General features: G+C 31.6%; 3 protein-coding genes across 4 annotated transcripts; 1 reads left to right on the top strand and 2 right to left on the bottom strand.

Moving 5' to 3' along the window:
- The first annotated feature begins 305 nt into the window (after positions 1-305).
- LOC148608499 (uncharacterized) lies at positions 306-4,174 on the top strand. The gene is made up of 5 exons (XM_088544050.1): positions 306-638; positions 1,116-1,279; positions 2,631-2,791; positions 3,155-3,321; positions 4,087-4,174. Exons 1-5 carry the CDS (start codon positions 587-589, stop codon positions 4,134-4,136), a joined length of 594 nt encoding a protein of 197 aa, XP_088400176.1. The 5' UTR covers positions 306-586; the 3' UTR covers positions 4,137-4,174.
- Positions 4,175-6,197: 2,023 nt separating this feature from the next.
- Positions 6,198-8,146, bottom strand: LOC148608498 (uncharacterized). The gene is made up of 2 exons (XM_088544051.1): positions 7,988-8,146; positions 6,198-6,610 (listed from the first exon to the last, which is right to left on the bottom strand). Exons 1-2 carry the CDS (start codon positions 8,049-8,051, stop codon positions 6,213-6,215), a joined length of 462 nt encoding a protein of 153 aa, XP_088400177.1. The 5' UTR covers positions 8,052-8,146; the 3' UTR covers positions 6,198-6,212.
- A 3,028-nt stretch (positions 8,147-11,174) lies between these two features.
- LOC148608497 (uncharacterized) lies at positions 11,175-16,836 on the bottom strand. 2 transcript variants are annotated; one of them, XR_015915286.1, is made up of 2 exons: positions 16,505-16,836; positions 11,175-13,170 (listed from the first exon to the last, which is right to left on the bottom strand). XR_015915286.1 is itself a non-coding variant. In XM_088545802.1 (2 exons), exons 1-2 carry the CDS (start codon positions 14,854-14,856, stop codon positions 12,798-12,800), a joined length of 390 nt encoding a protein of 129 aa, XP_088401928.1. In that variant the 5' UTR covers positions 14,857-14,971; the 3' UTR covers positions 11,175-12,797. The 2 variants fall into 2 exon arrangements, 1 of the variants encoding a protein (XP_088401928.1); XM_088545802.1 differs by lacking the exon at positions 16,505-16,836 and adding an exon at positions 14,840-14,971.
- Between the last annotated feature and the right edge of the window lie 4,538 nt (positions 16,837-21,374).

Raw genomic sequence — 21,374 nt, 5'->3', positions numbered from 1 at the left:
ACAGAAAATTGCAACATTTATATTATTGATATTTGTGTATTTAAAAGCCGCGTCGTTGATGCCATTGCTAGTGGTCCAAAGCTGCTGAGTGTATTTATTAGCCCATTGTATTTATCATACTTGCCATAAATGATATAATGATCTTTACAGTACCACAAAACTCAAAACATCGAAATTCCAGTCCTTGTATTGCACATTGTATATCTTCTCTCTCCTATTTCAATATTTTGTTTTTGTTTTGAGTACTTTTTGAATACAATTAATTTTTGCCATGTATTTAGTTCTCATGCTACTGATAAGGTACTGCTTTTTGAAACACATGTTCAGCATACCGGAATTTACAGCATACCGGAATTTACAACATTAATAAATGATTTATGTTTTGATTTTGTCTTTATATGATAACTACATGTATTAGAAATATTGATACTTGTCCCTCTTAACAAATTATACTATGTAAAATAAATCGCCATTTTTCGAACATGTAAGGAAACATGTGAAACGTAAATATTTTTGAAACAGCGCCAACAGATTTTCCGTTTTAAGTCTTGACAGCAGGGTAATTTATACTGACTGGTCATCAACAATGAACTTCTTAGCGTTGCAATTCTTGTTTTTGGATTTAGTTGTTTGTGACTGTAAGTATAACTTTTTCCATAGCTCGTATTATAGCTTGATTAACTTCTACATATTGTTATATATGCTGGCCGCTCATCTAATAACCTTTAAGTTTTACGTTTCTTGTTTTTGGATTTCGTATTGCATAAGAAGTAAATAGACAAGGTAGATATTTATTAAAAAATATTGATAATAAAAAGTGTACTTTAATTTGCACTCCTTTACAATTCTTACTGCCTTTATTTTATTTTAAAATTACGAATGCATCACATGTGATTCAAATAAATTTTAAAATCAAGACTTTGAAATATTCATTTTTTATTCATGATGGACAAAAGTAGAAATTTCAAACTGAAGTCAAGAGAGATTGTGAATTATTCTATTGACATAAGTGGTAAAGTTCAACCATTTATGTTACTGTACCATTACCACAGCATGCGATTTTAGACCATCAAAATGTTAAGATTATATCTTATTCATCATTCGTTAATTTCCAGTGTACTTCCCAGTGTTTGTAGCTTATGCTGGTAACGGACAATCGGTATACAACGCATGGGTCGGACCGTCAATGAGCAATGATATACCAACACTTATTGGTCAGAATCAAGGACAAAATCATCTTAGGAATCATTTCATAGACCATTGGACTGATGTCAAACAGGTGGATAATTAAAAAATAGTTAAAGTAAAGAAGGGACTTATATGTTTAAAGTTAAAGTTATTCTGTTAAGAGTTTGTACATGTGGAAACCAGGCAGTTCCTATAATATGGGTAGCACATGGTAAATTTCATCCCACTGAATTTTTTGTTGCAATGTAATGTGTGTATAATATGTATCTCAAATAGTAAAAGTATTTTTTTTCAAAAACATATTGTTTATAAAATGATGTTAAAGTTCCCTAAGAAAGCAACCTAATTTTGCACAAAATTTCATTTTTCATCTTGTAATCTATTTCTATTTTACAACTGCAGTTATTCAAAAACCAACATTCAACTTTGAGAAATGATGCATTTGTTGTATGAAATGGATGAAAATTTGTTTAGACAAAGTTTGGCATGTGCCTCTACCACCTTGTTTTTGCATGGACGCTCTTAATGTTATGGTCTCTGTAAGCCATAGTGAGCAAGGTGTCTCGATAAGGCCTGTGACTGACCCACGACATAATGATATTGAACCAAGCCTTCGATTTTGTCACAAATCCTAATAACACAGAAAAATATATTCAATAATAAAAGATATGATCTTATACTTATTTTCCTATATGAAATAAAGTAGTATCATAAAAAAATATTCATTGAAATGGCTATTTCTGTATTTCTTGCATTGATCATATCAGTAGGCATTTATGTGTACACGAGGAAAACAGATTTAAAACAGACCGTTGATGTTTCTTCATTGTGGAGCTGTGTAGCTCTTTCTCTACGAATCAAGCAAAATGTGTACCGTGTGACTGGTTTGAATTTTGGAAATTTTATGGCAGAAACGTATACTAAAATATTTGTCGATGTTGCTTTTGGTGGACCCTAAGTGGTGCACTCCGTACTTAAGCTCACAGTAAATATTTCGCGAAATTTTATTTGTTTCATAAACGCTAAAAAATGCCAAATTAGTATTCCGCGAAAATAACCCGCTGTACGGTATTAGGTTTGGCACATGAAAAGAAGCAGATATTTTATTGCATTATCCAAGTATTTTACCTTATAATAAACAGATTTAACAAACAAAGTATTTGTAAAGTTTGCTTTCAAATATTGATAGGTGAAAATGCAATATTGAAATGGCGGAAACGTTTTCCGGCACGTTTTTTCCTATATAAGCAGTAAAATATATTACACAGATCATTCAGGGTAAATTAAAATTTTTTTTTCTAGATTTTTGAATATATGTATATAAATGAAAAAGACCAAATTGAGATCAATGATGATCCACCAATTGTCCGATTCTTACACCAAATGATACTTAAATACATTTACGCATGTATATTGCAAGATACTAAGTACAACTATTACAGGTCAAGTTAGAATTGTTTGAAAACAATGAACGTGTTGCGTGGGTGAAATTTGATGGAAATGGGACAGACAAAATGGACTGGTTCTCTAAAGAAAGGCTTTTTGATAGCAGTTTTAATGACTTAGCACCATGTAGCAACTCAAACTATTTTTCTATTCAAGGGTAAGTATAAGGATTATTTACATGAACTATGTATTTTGGCCTTCTACCTATATTGTCATTTCATTTTACTTCTGTATTTTTGTAGACTTTAACTATATATTTCATTTTGTTAAACAACTAGTACTCTTTTTTATTGAATCTTTATGTGTGTCAATGATTTACCTATATATTTATAAATATATAAGTCGTGATTTTGGTATTTGTAGTTTTATCAAATAAAATGAGCATGTAAGTCGTACATGAATAAGACGTGAACAGATATAGAAAAGACTGTTAACTCAGTCAAATATAGAACCCTTTAGATTTGTGAAATAACATAAATCATATTAATCTGTCCATTCTACATATGTATATCAAATCTAGGAGTGGCCGCCGAAAGTTTTTCATCTGTCGATCATACGGTGGATGTCCAAAAGACAATGGATGGTTAGCCATAATTGATAACGAAAACGGTTGTCCATGGGAAATGAGAGGACCACGCCCAACCTTCATTTATACAAAAAATCACACACCACGTGATTTTCTAACAGGTAAACTTAAATAAAATCAGTAGATATAAGTACACATACACCATTATTTAGATGCAATGTTATCAAAAAATGAGATCTTAATAATTATTTGAGGAAAAATATCTTGTCAAAGAACTGAAATAAAAAAAATGCTTTTTATAGAATCGTTATGGAAAATGGATATTTACGTTTCGCTTAAAAAGGTGTGATTTAAAACGAGTAAAAAAAATCTTGTCGAATAACTAAAAGAAATAGTTAATAAACATATGATCGGAATTTAGAAGTGTTGAGTAAGTTTCATTTCTTCGGAATAAGTTTCGTTTAAAAGTAGTTTGGTTTAAAACCATAAACGTTTGTATGTTTCAGGTTTATGTACTATGACTAAGGATGTTCGCTGGTCTATTTCACTATAACAAGGATTTCAAAGGGTAGAAAAATATATGAAGAAAAAAGATATACGAGTTAGTGGGCTCGTCTTTGAGATATAAGCGTTTGAAATTTTGGTGGGAAAAGGATTTTATCTAGATTTTGCATAGCTTTTGTCTTGGTATGTTTTATAAATTAAAACCACTTAAGAAATAACAAGGGTCTCTTAAATTTCACAAACTCTCAAAGGTGTGTTTAAAGAAATTATGAAAAGTGGGGGTCACTAGCAAAACATAATAATGCTATGAAATTTATTAAACCAGAAGAGTGCGAACATCTGACAAAAAGACCGAACATGACAAGCGAACATCCTTAATTGCAGTATATGATATATGATAAGTTCTATACTCCATTTTTCAGATTATCTCACGGCCGATACAATGGTGATATCCGTATTACTTGATCTATGACATGCATGATCTTTGATTTGAATAAATTTTAAAATATATCTTGGTTATCAACATATTTTACAGTCAGAATTATTTAAAAGTATATTAAAAGTGTAGTAGAAGCAATCAGAATTTGAAAGTAAAACCTGACATGCTTCTTCTATTGAAATGATCGGTTAAACTAAGCTTTAGGGCTAGCTAGACCTCCTACCTCAATAGTTTTGTCATACATGTATGAGTTCCAGTGTAAGATTGTGCTATGCACACAAGAGTCAAAATTGATAAACAGTAATCAATTTAGCAATCGACTAGACGACTTGAGTACTAAAAATATTATGTGATTGTTCCAATAGTATACTTTGGAAATGAGCAGATAAGGCGTATTTTAGAATACGTCTGATGACAAAGTATCTCGAGATTTCAATTCTAATTGTATTTACTTATCCAAGAACACCCTTTAGCTTTTTAAAATCTTCTCTGAAGTATTATAATTTTGGTACTGTTTTGAACTGCACACATGTCATATAGTAATGTAATTAATCATTCATGTATTTGTATAATTGACATGAAAGTGAAGCCAATGAAAACATTGTTGCAGTTTTTCTCTTTTTTTCAAAAATCAAACGGTAAAAAGTCTGTGATACAAAATATAATATAACTCATATCAAACATAAATTATAAAATGTTTTATGTTTCATGCGATGTACATTTTTAAAAGCATTAACGTGTGTGTATTTCCGTAAGAAGGTTACATACAATGAGGATATAACTTTTTGTACTTTTAAACTGATCTGGAGCTGATATGTCAGTTAAGCACTAGTAATCCGTCCTTTGTTCATTTGCGTACCGTATAATCAGTTTCTTTATTTCTGTTTTATGAGCGGAATCAGACCTTTTTAAACCGATTTTTAGGTAGTGCGTCGGTTTCATTGTCGCTCATTGAAGGCCAATTGGTGGCCTTGGGCTGACATTTTTCATTTCGGTAAGGTTGTTGTCTCTTTGATATGTCCAACATATCCATTCTCGTTATACAGCTTAACTCAAAAAAATTCATTTAAACAAATGAAAACAAAAGCAAGAACACAAAAATATTACCAGCAACAAATGTAACGCATAAAACATATTAAAAGTCATCAAAATGTTTTAAGTACTGCATTATGAATGCATGTAATGTATCTCTACCATATCAGAATGTGATATGTTTAGCAATGTACCATTTTTTTACGTGAACATTATTGACGAATTAAGACTTTACATACCTGCAAAAACGGATTATGACAAAGATAAACTTGCCGATGCTAAGAGCAATTCAGTATGTAGCATACAACTAGTAATCAAGGGAACCAAGGTTATAGCGGAAATCAAAAGAATGTAATCCAGGGACAGAGATCAGATATGGAAAGCATACAAACACAACAAAGAACAAGAAGTAACTAAAATAATACATACAAAGTAACAAAAGTAAATGAGCAACTCGGTAGGGTAAGCTTCCTATGCTTTTCTAGGAATGCCGACGACTTGCTCAGTAAAGTCAAGTCCGGGATAGATGAAAGAGAAAGGAAAACTATGGCACGTTTAACAAATCCGTTTTCATGGTGCAGACGGATACACCGTAACGATCGACGAGTTCATGATAACGACCATAAAACTTCTGTAGTGATACCTTCAATCTTGTAGCAACATAACCCTATTCCAGAAGCCTAACTGTAAGAAGTCTAGCTCGATACAATAAGTCTGTATAGTAAGGACAAGCTCTGGCATAGCGTATTAGTTGTGATAAAAAACACCATACGTAGGTTCTAAAAGAATATTGCCACAGATGAAAGGAAAGTTGACAATACTGAATGAAAATTATCAATTAATAAATTATGTCACCTGCGGTATTGAAAAAATTCATTTCATCCACAAAACTTTTCGGTTTATCATTCTGCACACTGTCGAATATGAAGACCAGAGCTAAGCAAATTATGTATCATTAATAAATGGATATAAAAAACGAGAACGAAGGAAAAAAAGGCGCAACCCCCCCCCCCCCAAAAAAAAACAAAAAAAAAACAAACAAACATACAACAAACAAACAAACAATCTGATATCTTTTTATTTCGCTCTATTAAAAACGTTATGTCCAAGCAAACTGTTTAGCCACATATTCTCTTGTTTGGTGTGGCGCACTAGTACCCATTGTGTGTAAATAGTATCGTCAACAGCAAAATAACTGCCCGTAAAACTGGCAGTAGAATTAGAATTGCCATAGACATTATTATTATAGGTAACGGTAAATCCGACAAGGCAGTTCTTTAACCCGTTGCCTGATCTTGCGTACCTCCCAGAGAGTTTGTAGTAGCCATCAGCCCTACCAACAGCCGTGTTGTATCTGCCGTCGAGGCTACCGACGTCGGATGAAGAGGAATCAGGCTGACAGGTCAAGGTCATGTTGGATCCCAGGTCGTTTATCCATTTTCCCTGTACTCCACATTGACCAGAACTGTAACTTCCTGAAAATGTGCAAGAAACAAATTCTTCTTGCTATCGGCCAAAAATTCTAAAGCCTAAACAAAGGACGACTCAGATACATTGAAATCAAAATTCAAGACCTAAACATAAAAGCAGGAAACAGAGACTAACTATACATATAATGTAGCGAACATAATAAAATACATTTGCAATTATAATTAAATCTATTAAAAGGAAAATAATACATCACTTAAAAACTAAAGCAAAAACAACATCCACTTCTAAAAATATCTGGATGTGACATCAGATGCTCAGGAAGGGTAATCATGTCTTGTTCCGCAATTGTCAGCCGTCACATTGGAAGTGGGTCAAATCCGCTGAAAGTTTAGCTACAATAATGCGCCCTTTAAACGTTTTGTTAAGGCGGAGTCAAAAAGAAGTCATTCACAACAATGAAGCAATTCTTTGCGATTCACACCTGGGGACCTCAATTAATTCAACAAAGGTTCTTAATGTAAAAACTATGAAAATGGTTGAATATATTTAAGAATATTTGGAGCATTTTATATACTTTTTGATAGACTTCATGTTTTTAAAGAAATTCATTTTTCAATCTTTAATATATTTTATCTACATAAATGTTTTTTTTAAACCTAAAATGAAATTGAAACAGAATTGTCTTTCAATATTGTTTGAGATTGTAATGGCTAATATAGCTTTTTTTCACCCAAAATATTTAAAATAAGGTTTTCAGGGTACATATTTGTATGCGATTTCGGATTTCTTTAAAAAAAATGCACAGTAAAAAGCGAAAAAAAAAAAAAAAATGAAAAATTTACAGCAAAATATATGTTAATGTCTCCCTTGACATCCTGATAAAGTCCTCCCAATGATTTATGTTCACACATTTTTGAGAAAGTATTATGAAGTATGCAAAGTATAAAAATTCATAAACCATTTCAGTTCATAACATTTGAAATAGTATATTGACATTCTAATGTGTGTATATGTGTGTCTTAGAACTTGACTCGGGAAAAATCTTAATATGGTATACTTTCTTTTGTCTTTTATCAAAATAATCCAATAGCAAATGTGCAATAGATATGGTAAAAAGTTTTTTTTCTGTTTTAATAAACTTATAAATTTACAAGGATGGCCTGAATGCGAATTAGGTTGTTTTGTTTATAGAAATTAACTAAGCACGAAACAGTAAATGTACATATTGAAAGACATAAGTTATATATTCTAATATGACGTTCTCATATCGTCAAACAGTATATGCCAGTACAACCCCGCCTTTATCATCTGCGCGCTGTATCTTTTCTTTCGCTCGGTGTTACATAATCTAATACAAATGCCGTACGCATGTTAAAATGAGTAAAAATCTACCCCCTTCACGAATTATTTCTTAAACATACCTGATGCTAAAACAATACTAGCGTAACAGCTTAGTAACAGTGCTGCAGATACATGTACGACCATTTTACTATTATAAGTTATACACTAAACCCACTTTGTTGTAGCGAAGTAAAATTAGGATAACCTTCTGCGCCGAATTACAATACTACGTTGTTAGATCAAGGGTAAGTTTTTAATACTGCGTAATTTATTTTAGGAAGGATGGAAAATGGTCTGCTGATATCGAAGGTCTGAGTTTTCTTATTTGTGAGGATTGCTTTTAATTGTTTACCAAGTTATGCAAAATACCCTAATTTTGGACAATTTTCGCCTCGTTAAGCACTTCAGGCACAAGTTTGTATAAAAAAAAATCAACGGATCCAATTCAAAATGAATACATCATTTAGTTTATTTATTTTTATTTGATGACTGTGGAACAATTGACATATAAGACTATTCTTATACTACATAAATTTTTAGCTTATTTAGAATACCATTGCAGTGGAAAAGCGTATCTTCAATGGTTCTGTGATGCGTTGTAAATTTACTTGATTAGGTCGACCTGAATGAATTTGCAAATTATAAAATCATATTTAATCTTTATTACGCAGTTCGTATTTGAAAGGAAAGAAAAGTCAATCTACTTACATTTTTTTTGCCGACACTTATAATAATTTGAACCAGGTCCAACAGTTGTCTATATCAAGTCCTAGTATTTTATAAATATAACTATCGTGCAAGATGATCTTCTTGGTGTCGCAGTTCATGTTTGTGAGATCATTTGCTTGCGACTGTATGAATTCTGTTCTGCTTCAGTGCTTATTCACAAAAAATCAGACAAAATCAAACACTGTTTCTTATAGAGGTTATTAATGACGCAGAAATTCCTACAAACAAATCATATATGAATCAACCATATTTTACGTAACTATAATCTCTTTGTATGCAGATCTGTATTTTGGAGAGAACTATACTTACATCAACAACTTAAATCAGCCAAGGAAAGAACAATAACTCTTGAAATTTACAAATTTCTTACGTGTTCTGCGTAATTTTTATCTCCAAGCTTAAACAAGCGTATTTAAAACTGAGACTGGTTTTTTATATGTAATTGTATTTTATTGGTTTTGATGTGCATGAACCCCCTGTCTGCTTCTGAAGTTTTAAATGTTAATAAACTATTTAAAAGTCGTTTCGTTTACAATTGTTAATATTTCATGTTATATGACGTTTTAAAATGTTTAAAAAACAATTGCCCGTGATCTTAGAATGCTATAAAATGAGTTAAATGTGAAAGTCTTAAAAGTGTAGAAATTGTTTCATAAAACAGGATAAAGCATGGATGACGATTCCTAGAACTGATATTCTTAAATTTATTGGTCAGAATCAAAGGAAAAAACTGCTAAGCAGTCGGTTTTTAGATCATAGGACAGATGTTCAACAGGTATATTCTTTCGTTCTTTAAAGAGGAAATTTAGCATATATATATTCATAACCTTAACTGTTGAGTAATTTAATTTTTTTCTACAATAAAATTATCATTTCATAGCACATTGCATTTTCGATTCCGTTTTATACACCTCCAAAGTATAATATCTCCTTTAATAAAAATATGTATTGTGGATGATATGTTTTAACAATAATAGAAAATGTTTTATTTAACAAAACTAATGACAAAATATTTGCATGCTTTGAGCATTTCTTTTATGCTATCATAATCGAAATAGAATGAATTACCTGCACAATGAATTTGCATGAGTTGATTTAATACATTCAAACAACTCACGTCTTGTTTTCCTTCTCTCCAGATTTTCAATTAGTAATATATTTTATTTGGTTTACATTGTATACATAAATTGACCCTGTTTCCTGTTTTCACGTTTAAGGCTATGTACAATGTACTTAAATTTTGATTAATCAGAAATGTCCCGTTATTGACGTTTCGACATTGTTTTTCATATATAGTAGAAGTTGTTATTTGCACATGGGTTTATATTGACATTGACAAATAAAAAACTTGGTATTATACCTGTTGTTGGTAATGTTAGAATTGTTTTACAACAACGAACCTGTTGTATGATTGAAATTCGACAGACAGACAAAACTGATTAGTATTCGAAAGACAAGATCATTGACTTAGATCCATGCAGCAACTTCAATTATTTTTCTGCTTCGGGGTAGGTTTGTAATAAATATTAAGGTGGATCTAATAAGTTTTTTAATCACAGATAATCCAACTTTTTGGCTGATAATTTTTCGTTTCAGTGGATTTTCAAGATTATTTTTGTGTTACCTCAAATTTAAACACGAATAAAGCAAACGTTCAGATCCAAGATTTTCTCCATACTACTCAATTACAACCTTTTCTGAAATATTATGTTGTGACAGTCATGATATTTTTGCAAAATTATAGGCATTCACTACGAAAGTTTTTCATCAGGCGATCATTTTGTCCATTGGAAACAAGAGAATAAACCCCAAACTTCATCTATATTTAAGAAGGCACACGTTTTGCATCCACACTAAAATATTTCAGTAAACCATAATTAAACTCAATCATTAGGTGTCATTGTTGACTCAAACTTTAAGTTTTAAACAGAAAATTAAAGGTCTGGCAAATCTTTGTATCTCCTTCATGTATAGCTACCAAAAAAATCTGTTTGAACTCTCAGATTACCTTAGCTTTTTACCAGTGTTCCTTTTTGTTGCTTTGTGTGTATGATTTTAGTTACTTTGTGTTCTTGTTGTGTATGTCTATTTTTCATGTCTGATCGTTGACCCTGGATTGCATTCTTTTGATTACCGCTATAACCTTGGTTCCCTTGATTACTCTTTTCTAAACTCGATCCAGTTATAAATGTCACAACATCTGTTATTCAGTTCAGTAAATATGTTTGCAGCGAGAAGGAATTCAAAGATCTCTGAACTTGTACATTTACATGTATAATCACGGCAGCCAACTATCACATGTACAATCATGGGGCCAAATAACACATGTACTGTCATGGAAGCGAAATATCAATTGAACAATCACGGGCGCCAACTATCAAATGTACATGGAAAAATTGGAGTCTAAGCGGTTATAAATCTGGATGATTCATTGTTCATACAGTATTTGTAAATGTACATTCTCCTAGTTTTCAGACACTTTTTCATCTTCGAGTTTACTATTTCTTTTGTTTTTGTTAAACTTCCTTTACTAGTGACTGTATTCCACAGAAAAAAAAACATCAAAAATATATACGTAAGTAGTGTATGTACAGAATATAAACATGTGGTACAATTTCATGAATACACCGAATGCATATCAAACGCACTACTACTCTTAAAATACCCTAGCAGTCTGGTGTAGATCCGCGCGTAAGCATTATATTATCCGCGCATGTCAGTGACCATCGCACTTCGGCTTCCCCATTGGGTTTTAAAGTCTTATATATTTGTATAAAGGTTTTTAGCTCTGGACTGATGTAAACTTCCAATAAATCATCTTTCTATTACCCAAAAACTTCATTTCTTATCGTACTAACGAAATCCCCATTAGCTGTTTCTTATTTTCAAATTCCTTAATTAAAGTCCTATTCTCTATGAAAATTACACCGTTCTATTTAACTAAATACCAATTTCATTTTTAATATAAATATATCAATGAAATTCCTCAAATTTATATTTACAACAGACATAACGATTTAGCATATACTGCTTTCACCAACATATGATATAAAACTGAACTTATCTATACCAGGAATCGAACGGAACTAAAAATAATTTTAGACAGGACAGCTGACACAAACAACAACAAACATGTAATAGCCAAAATAGCACGTACAAAGAAAACAAAAGAATACGAGCGATGCAGATGCAACAAAAAAACCTGGGATCATAGACCAGGTCATCCGGTAGGGTAAGCATCCAATGCTTTTCTAGGAGTACTTATCGAGTTGGTTATTAAACATATTACGTCAAGGAGAGATGAAAGAGGTAAGGATAGCTACAACGCAATGAGCAAATCAATAATTATCATGGTGAGAAGGATATTTATTAACGATCCTAAAGGTGTCGACGTTTAAAATATTGTAGTAGTGACTCCTTTAATCTTGTAACAACCTAACCATGTTCCAGGAGCCTGATTATGAGAAGTCCTGCAGGGTACAAAAAAGTCCGTGTAGTTTTGGCAAGTTCTACCTTATAGTGTAGGTAATAAACATCGAGAAAATGCCGAATTATCAAAAGAGAGAGTAGATTCAGAGTAATCAGACACCAACGGCTTGACCAATACATGAAAAAGTGACATGAGGTGCCAGGATGGGTAAGCAAGCTTAACACTACCATCTTCACATTACCAGCCATTAAAACCGCGTAACGATTTTGTACGATGGAAGGTCAGTTTATATTTGAAATAAAAGAAACACTGGCTTAAGCACAAACTCAATCGACAATATCATCGAACAATCAATATACAAATATACAAATTCATGCCACTAAGTATCGGCAAAAATATCGAAATGCAACTGTGACATGTTTACTGGAGATGTTTGTACATTGCCTGTAAAAGGGGATAAAATTAAAACTTTTCTTATAAATCCACAAAAATTTCGGATTGAAAAAAAATATGTTATATGAGAGTCTTTATATGAAATAAATGCTTTTTTCAAAAAGTTTGTAATAAAGATAACTCAACTACAAAAATGTTGAACTTTAGCATAAATAAATGACAACACTTCACTATAACGTTGGTTTCCTTGATTACTCCTTCAAATTTAGAAAAAAGTATGTAGATGTTGAGACAGTGTTGTATATTTAAACCATCATTAAATTTTAGATATAATAATGTTATTTAATTAATGCACATTTATTTTGAACGGAAGTCGATTTCCAATTCTCTAATTCACCTATGTCGCATTCAAACTTTCCTGTAGTAATTGCTACAGCAACGATCTGTATTGGTTCGGTAGCTTTATTTTCTACCGACAGCTCTCTATCCTTCTGACCGATTTCTTTGCCATTGGCGTTTTGTAACTGGTCATAAGTGTCGATAGAAGTTTTGGTACCTAATTCAAGATATGTATTCTGCAGATGATCATAAAGCTGCTGGGGGCCAATTCCATTTAAAGTTTCGTAGTTGTTGGCCAGCATCTCTTGTTGAATTTCTGAGTATTGAGGTGGATCTTGACCAACTGTAGTAAGATAACATGCTCCGTCACTACTGAAATACAATAGGTATATCTACTGTAAAGTAAAATATATTCTTGATTTGTCGAAATTTCGTTCATTCACAGCTTTGAACTCATGGATTATACGAAAGCCTCTACGTTTTAAACACAATTTTTTACTTTTGGTCGGAAACGTACATTGGTTTTGTGGTTTGATTAAATCATAAACAATACAAAAATTGGCAGTGCACGAACAATTGTTCTTCTACAGTATTTAAATATTTTCAATGACTGAAAAATATATGTTTCATAAATTTTGTGTCATTAGAAAAAAACGGGCAGAAAAAAAACCAAGACAAACAAGCAAACAAACAAAAAAAACCCTGTTTTTTTCTCATACATTCAAATTAGAAGTAGACAAAAAGTGGAAATAAAATAAGCATGAAATAATTGTTGATTTGGATAAATTAAGGGTGATAACAAAATTTCCGAACTGATAAATCTAGGCAGCTGTTAAAATGAATATTTTAAAAAGATAGTCCGTATAACAAATGACAATATTACGACAAAATCCGAAAAGGTGGAAACCCACCGCAATGATCCGTACTAGATTTAGGTATTTCAAAATGAAAGGTGGCTTAAATCAGGTACTTTAACGCGTTAAACCTCCCGCTTCTATTGTGGTTCATTATGTCCGGTATATTTCGACTCAAATGGGCAGGATCAAATTGCCATCCATCAAAATCAATAAAATCAGTAGTCAAAACACTACAAAAGGTTTGAACAATATATTAGTAAAATACAATAAACCTGATGTTTATCTTAGCCAAAAAGTCTTGAACTTTGCGTGGAAGGTACTTCAAGAAATTGTGATAATGTACGAGTAAAAACTACAGAAATTAAGTTGAGGACATAATAAAAATCCATCATCTTTTATCTGTTGGTCAGAACCAGAATATTTTTCAATTAGATATAGATATCGGAAATAAAACTTTTATAGGCAGCGTTTGAGACGTATTTTCTCATAACCCTGGCCTAAAAGCCTATCTCTTGGACAATATTTGCAAAAGACAGAAAAGTCGCTAGTATCTCTGATATACACAGGCAAAATTATTTCACATGATTTTCAGACAAATTTCACTTGATTTTCACCTGACTAAACTTTGTGATAGAGTTCATGTGAAATTCTGGTGAATCAAGCTTTCATGTGAAATTCACGTGAATTGTTCACATGAAAGTCGTGTCAAGTTCATTTTTTTGTGAAAAATCATGTTAATTTCATGTGAAGTTCAGATGAATTTCAGATGACGCTCGATTTACATGAATTTCAAGTGAAAAAAATTTGCCTGTGTACCTTAACAATAGAGAAATATAAACACCATATGTAGGGCTAGCTGGTCCATATCCCCACTCGGAGTCCCAACAAAAATAGCAAGTTAAAACAGGAAGAATAGCTTACGATACTTTTCCTGTGTATATAAAATATTATACCATACTTAAAAGAACAACTCGACCTATTTTTGTGTCGTGTGCATTGGAAGCCTTTAATCCGGTTAGCCCTAAAAAGTGTTTATTACAATTTGCCACTTTATGATACATTAAGTATGTAGCAGATGAAACTATGTTCTTTAAATTGAACTTATTTTACCAACTGCTTTCGATAAATTGCTTTTTAAATATATTGCGCTCGTAGAAATCTAACCATTTCAGAAAGGTGCTTACATAGACTCTTGTATCATCTAACGATGAACAACAACAGCATATTGATGCTGATATGATAGCAACCAATAGTTCAAATGAAGCACTTATTATCAAAATGGTATGTTGGATGCTTTCCTTTTTCATCACAATTATCTACGATAAAAGACACATTTAAATTAAACATAACTGTTGTTCTGATATAACAAATTTTATATTATTTTTAATTGATTAATTTAATTTAATTAATTTTGTCCTAATATGATCATTATTGTAACTCTAGATTTCTTTTGAAAACGTGGCTTATTTCGTGTATCAATTCCACGATTGACATCCTTAAACTCATATGCTTGTGTGTACGCTATTTCAAAGACTTTAATCTTATATTCACAAACATAGTCGACGTTTGCATTTTATAATAAAAACATGACCTAATTATGAAAAAAGATCATCTTAAGTTCATGGTAGTTTCCTTGACAGTATACTAAACTCATGACCATGACATTTACGAATAACACGTTTAAAATCTGCTTATTTCATATACATATATTATTGACGACATTTTAAGATTACTTAATGATAAAGAACAGACAAAATAGAAAATTCGATAAAAAGGAGTTTTGGATCTTTTCTGGAGATGAAAATGTAATTTTGCCTTATTTGATCGTTAAAATTGGACATCAGCGGTGCGACATTTGATTACTTTAATATTAACACAGCACTAAAACAAAAGATAAGTCTTGTTTGCAAATATTGCCCCTTTTTATAGTTATGTTATGCAGAACTTACGATTGCAAACTCTAAAACGACCAGGGTTGGTGCCATAAAGATAGCAGACAGAATACTTAGCATCATGCACACTGTTTTATAAGATACAAAACATCAATTTTATTATATAGTAATAAATATTTTGTCTATTAAAATCAATAGAAAACGCAGCATGCAACATATCCCGGTATTTGCACGCTAACTTTCATTCGTATCCGGAAAAATTCGGAGACGTTCGAATATGTTTTTAAATTTATTGCACTGTTGTCGTCTGCTAAAAAATATATGGCTGAACGGAAGATTGACAGGTTGTTATAAAAATGACAATGACCTCTTTATATGGGTCTACATATTTCCGTGTTTGGTGACAGTTATGGTGATTCCATTTTCCTTTCAAATAATAGAAACAACAAATTCATTCCTGTCAATTTTACTACAATTTATCAAACATTCATAAATTTATCTTGCACTATTCCATATATTTATTATGCATCATATTTGAACTAGCGCAATAAAACACTTACAACGTTGTCAAATGCATTATATCCAATAAATTAGCATAATGTTTACTGAAATATTTATTACTATATAATAAAAGAGTTATTGCATGAATACTGGTGAGTATTGTCCCTCGCAGAATATAATATTGCACTCGGAAGCTCACCATTATTCATGCAGTAACCCTATAATATTATAATTAAACAAAATACTTATATACGCATTTGGTTTTGAAACAATTAAAAAAAATTAAAACAAGTTTTATCCCGTTCTTTCAACGCTGTTTGTTACAACTGCAAATATCATAAAGTGAAACAAAACATAAAAATGCAAACCTAATAAATTACTTTAAAAATGTTTAGTTAAAAGTAAATCAATGTATTATTATACAACACGAGAATTAATTTCGAAATATGTACCTACCAGTCGTCTCCATGAATTTCTATACCTCTCTGATATACAACATTAAAACAGTCCAGTCAATAGAAACTAAGAAAAACAAAACGGAAATAATTCTAGTATTAAAAAGAAAGTCTAATACAGGAAAAGATAATGTTACACAACATAATCTTCCAGGTATCAACGGCTGCCAAATAAATCAAGATATACACATGTGTATATGGCTAGGCTTAATCATCTAATCCCAAATATTCTTCTATCATGTTATAGCTGAGTTAAGTAGCGATAAATGAAGCGGAAGGTTATTACCAATGAATATAAAATCAATCGTTTATATTGTAGCATTCATTCGACACTATTTCAATTAACTACCACTGTAAATGTGTGTACTAACCCACGCAGATAGAAAAGTGCTTCCACCGTCTAAAAAGACCAACACTGTTGAAATGTGTTCACTTAAACTGACAAAACTTGCCATCATACATGTAACACCGATAATAATCTGGACTCCTGCTAACACCCTTTGCAGTTGAATTGTGATGGGTACTTGTTGGATCCTTGTATTTCCAGTTACAACAAAAACTTAATTACTGTCCATCACCATGACATGTCTAGGGACCAGAGACGCCATCTTATACAGCTTACAAAACTATACCTCAAACTAAACTCAAAATCACAAAATATACAAGATTAAACAAAACATTATTGAATATTAAAAAAAATCATAATAGATGTTTTGTTGATTAAAAATTCCTTTTTTATTTCTAATTGAAAAAAAAAGATCGTTGATTGAACACCCATCTACTGCATGTACATGTATAACCATACATTTGCACCTTTTGATTTTATATTTTTTTTTGTTTTTACATCTGGGTAATCTAATATCATACATATACAACTTAAAAAAGCCTAGAGATTAAATGCTTAAATGATTGATTTATAATAATTATTTCCTCCATAATTTCAGGACATACATAAGCAGTATAAACATTAACTACTTTCTTAAAAGTAAATGAATGTTACAAATGGAATTTCCAAACAGCCCTACATATAGTTATACTTGTTACATGCAAATATACAAAAAATACTTAATATATTATTATTGTACATTTCAGTATGCTGTACACATGATTCAAGAAGCAACATCTCATAATGAAACATAATGCTATACATAAACTATATAAAGTCTTTTAATGTACTGATAGGGAACAGCCACATTTTGACATTTTTCGACGTATCGAGACGTATACATAAGGGGACCGGTTTATATTCAATAATGAAATAATGATAAAGCAGGCGTTTGGCAAATTGTATTTCAGTTCTCGTACGTTTTTATATGCTTAAGTTTTATTTATGCGAATGGAAACGTTTGTTTAAAACATTGAGCTTTGCATGATTCTTTGCAGGACTGCCACTTATTTTTTTATATTGAGGTTCATCGATAAGTCAACATCGACCTGCAGTTTTATGATTTCAACTATTTTATCGCATTAATTATCAGGGGCGGGTTCAGGTGAGGGCATAATAGGCATACGCCCCCTCAAAGGAAAAACACATATAACTAAAGAAATCTGATAATATTGTCTTGAATATGACAATTTATGATATTCATTTATTAATCATTTCATAATCTGGTTTTCATTTATACTGATTCTCTTAATTACGCCTCCCCTTCATGAAATCCTGGATCCATCTCTGATTTCACTCAGTCTTTTGAACAGTGTCCATATAAAGGAATCACTTCAAACTTTTCAAATTTTACAATTTTTCGTAGTTTTAAGGTTGACACTTATCACAAATGCCATTATAATGCCATCAATAGGAATAAAAATATCTTGTTTTTTTCATATCTTTTGAATTAAGTGTTTTACTATACTATAGCTCATGGGATGACTTTCTTTTATATGTCTATACCTAATTGCATCCGTCCTTTGTTGGAACGGGGAAAGCCTCTAGGTACGCTGTAATCCGAGATTGCTCTGACTGACTTTTAACGGCTGATTGTGCCGTGGAACGTCAGAACTCGTCCCATATCAAAAACTAGGAATTTATGTCCGCGCTTCGAAACTAAAATTTATTACTTGAAAAGTCAAAAGTAGGCCTGTGATGAAAGTTGATACTTTTTACAATATTTTGTACACGCTTTCCTGCAGTAATTGGGGTTTTCAGAATGAACATTTTCAAAAATTTGCAAATTATCGTGATCTTGAACTTTTTTTGAAGTTTAAAATCACGTAGTCAAATTGTGAAATTTTGTACAATGTAAAAAAAACATGTCAATAGTTTTGTCTGATTTCCATACAACAACAAATAACTATCTTTCTTTGAATTTACAATATATCAACCTTGATACCAGCAAAATCCCGTGGTTTTTATATGGCAAATTAGCCGTTTGACGTCAGAGCAATCTCGACCTAAGCACGCTGTGGAATCCAATTGCTACATCTAATTTAAAATGCAACTAAATCTTTCGTATATCGATATAACTTTTATTTGAATTTTTAACCACTGAATAATTTAGCAAATACATTTAATTTGGGTAGATGAAATAAAAGAAAAAAACAAAGAAACAAAAACTTAATGGAATGGATTAAACCCAGAATTCTCCATATCTTGATCAATTTTGAAATCTGAATGTTTTGTAATGATGAAGATTTGTGGAAAATGTGGTATGGGTACGGGGGAAAGTTGGTACGGGTTATGAAAGATTTAACTAATCCCGTTCAAGTTATACTATATATTTGTGAATTTCAATGAATTTCGTTTGACACTGATGGACGATACACGCTGATAAGCATATAATATGGAAATTATGTACTATATCTAGAAATTGAAAAGTGACATGGAAGGCATTTACAATAGGATGATTTTGTGCAAATAAAACAAAGATAAGTATTTTAGTGTTTATGATTTAGTCCCCTTTTCAAATTTTTATATAATATACAGTTTTCTAAATGACTTAATGTCTATAAGTTTAAACGATGGATATATTTGTCACTTAAGATGTAGCGATTAAAACCAGACCACTTCATATACCTAGATCTGAGCTGGGTTAAGCTAAGTTCATCTCATTTTAAATATATCAAATACATAATGAACGATTAAAGATTAATTACTCTTCCACAAATATTCATTTTACAGAACATACATATTTTAAAATTGATTAATTTATAAATATTTCCGATATCTCTTTTTTTTTCCGCTGATTTTTGTTTATCACATTCCTACTTGAATAAATAAAGCTAAAAAGGTCACCCTCCATGAAAAAAGTTAACCAATATATTATTTAATCCTTTTTTTCCAATTGATGGTATTTTAATGGCAGTTGTGGCGGGGTTCCGTCTCAAAATGGCGATAATGACAACAATTCAAACAATTTGAAGTGATTGCTTTATATGCAAGTTTAACATACTGTTCAAAATGATGAGTGAAATGCGTCAGAAATGATTCAAATTATCAACAATGCTAGGCCAATGTTATACATTTTTTACAGTTTGTTTGTTTGTTTTTTTTTTGAAAAAGAAAAACACCATATAAAAAACGGAAAACCAGTTTAGGTCTCACAGCATTTAGTTTTCAATAACGGAAAATAACAAACACTTTAATACTATTTGTTACATGTAGACAAATAAAAGAAAAAAGTAGCAGTCTATCTAAGAAACGGGCATAGGGCGACGCTACACGTGCTTTATCTTCGCCATCTGTTCAATTTGGTCTCAAATTAAATCATTCGTTATATAGAGGCACTTTTGGCGAGAAAACTTTCCCATAACTTTTTCCTTCATATACAGGTAAAGTATATTTTCCATGACCGGGGTAAACTATATACAGGCCTACAACGGCAGTCGTGCGTTTTTTTTTATTACTAACCGTTACAGATGGGCCTTTCGAAATTCTAAAAAATACTCAAATCATATGCCATTTGACAGTCGGATAATGTTGCGTGAAATCATTCACTTTTTTCCCGACTTTGCATTTTTTTAGAAGGCTGGTTGCAGCGTCTAGAGTGAATTTCGAACGTCAGACGCTGTTTCAGAGCTTGGGTCAATTAAAGTTTTTATACCTGTAGGATATAGTTAGTGCCAAAATAAAAGAAAAACACCATCGCACCAACACTTATATTGTATGATTCTTACATGAACTACTATATATTATAAAAAGATTCACAAAAGGGGACGTTCCCATGATTCTGGTTAAAACGTGGTATATTCTTTGTAAAAATGCGTGCATTAATGCTATTCTAATGTGGCAATTATTATTATTACCATTATTACATGAACATTCTAAATTTATCTTAAGGTTCCCCAGGATACTAACGAAAAAAAAGTCATTGCCCCGGAAATAACAAAAAGTGGCTGTTCTTACGGAGAAAATTCATCATTTCCTTCAGACAAACAAATAAAAATATATAGGTTAAGATTACGTTTCAATAAAAATAGATTCATCTTATCTGATAGTGTTCTAGTCTTTTCCAATTTGTTTTACTCATAAGTGAATGTTATGCTTATGAAACTTCGGGAAAAACCACGTGGATGTACGTACGTGATGTTGTCAAGAACCTAACCCACCTCGGAAATAAATATAACTCCTATTATTTTATCAAAAGGGAATCATAGCTTTTCTAAGATAGGAAAGGCAATCATTTTCTTGTTTGGAATTTGCAGCTGTCGTTTGAATTTTGTTTACGCCACATTTATGTGTAAAATATTTCCACCATCCGTGGAGAACTGTAATATTTCCGGTATCTGTACAGATTGGTCTGACAGGCCAAAACTAAAATGAATGTTGCTAGAGATGCCCTTAAGGGATAAAAAATGTAAAGCATTGCAAAGTGCTATAAAGTTACTGACCATTTTGAGAGCGAGGGGAAAGGAGGGTATGGGGTTGGAATTTG

Source organism: Perna viridis, chromosome 9 (genome assembly GCF_037379345.1).
Source record: "Perna viridis isolate PV_CMFRI_1.1 ecotype Kerala chromosome 9, ASM3737934v1, whole genome shotgun sequence".
Lineage (NCBI taxonomy): Eukaryota > Metazoa > Mollusca > Bivalvia > Mytilida > Mytilidae > Perna > Perna viridis.
Note: the sequence above shows the minus strand (reverse complement) of the source record. Positions and strands in the feature narration are given on the sequence as shown.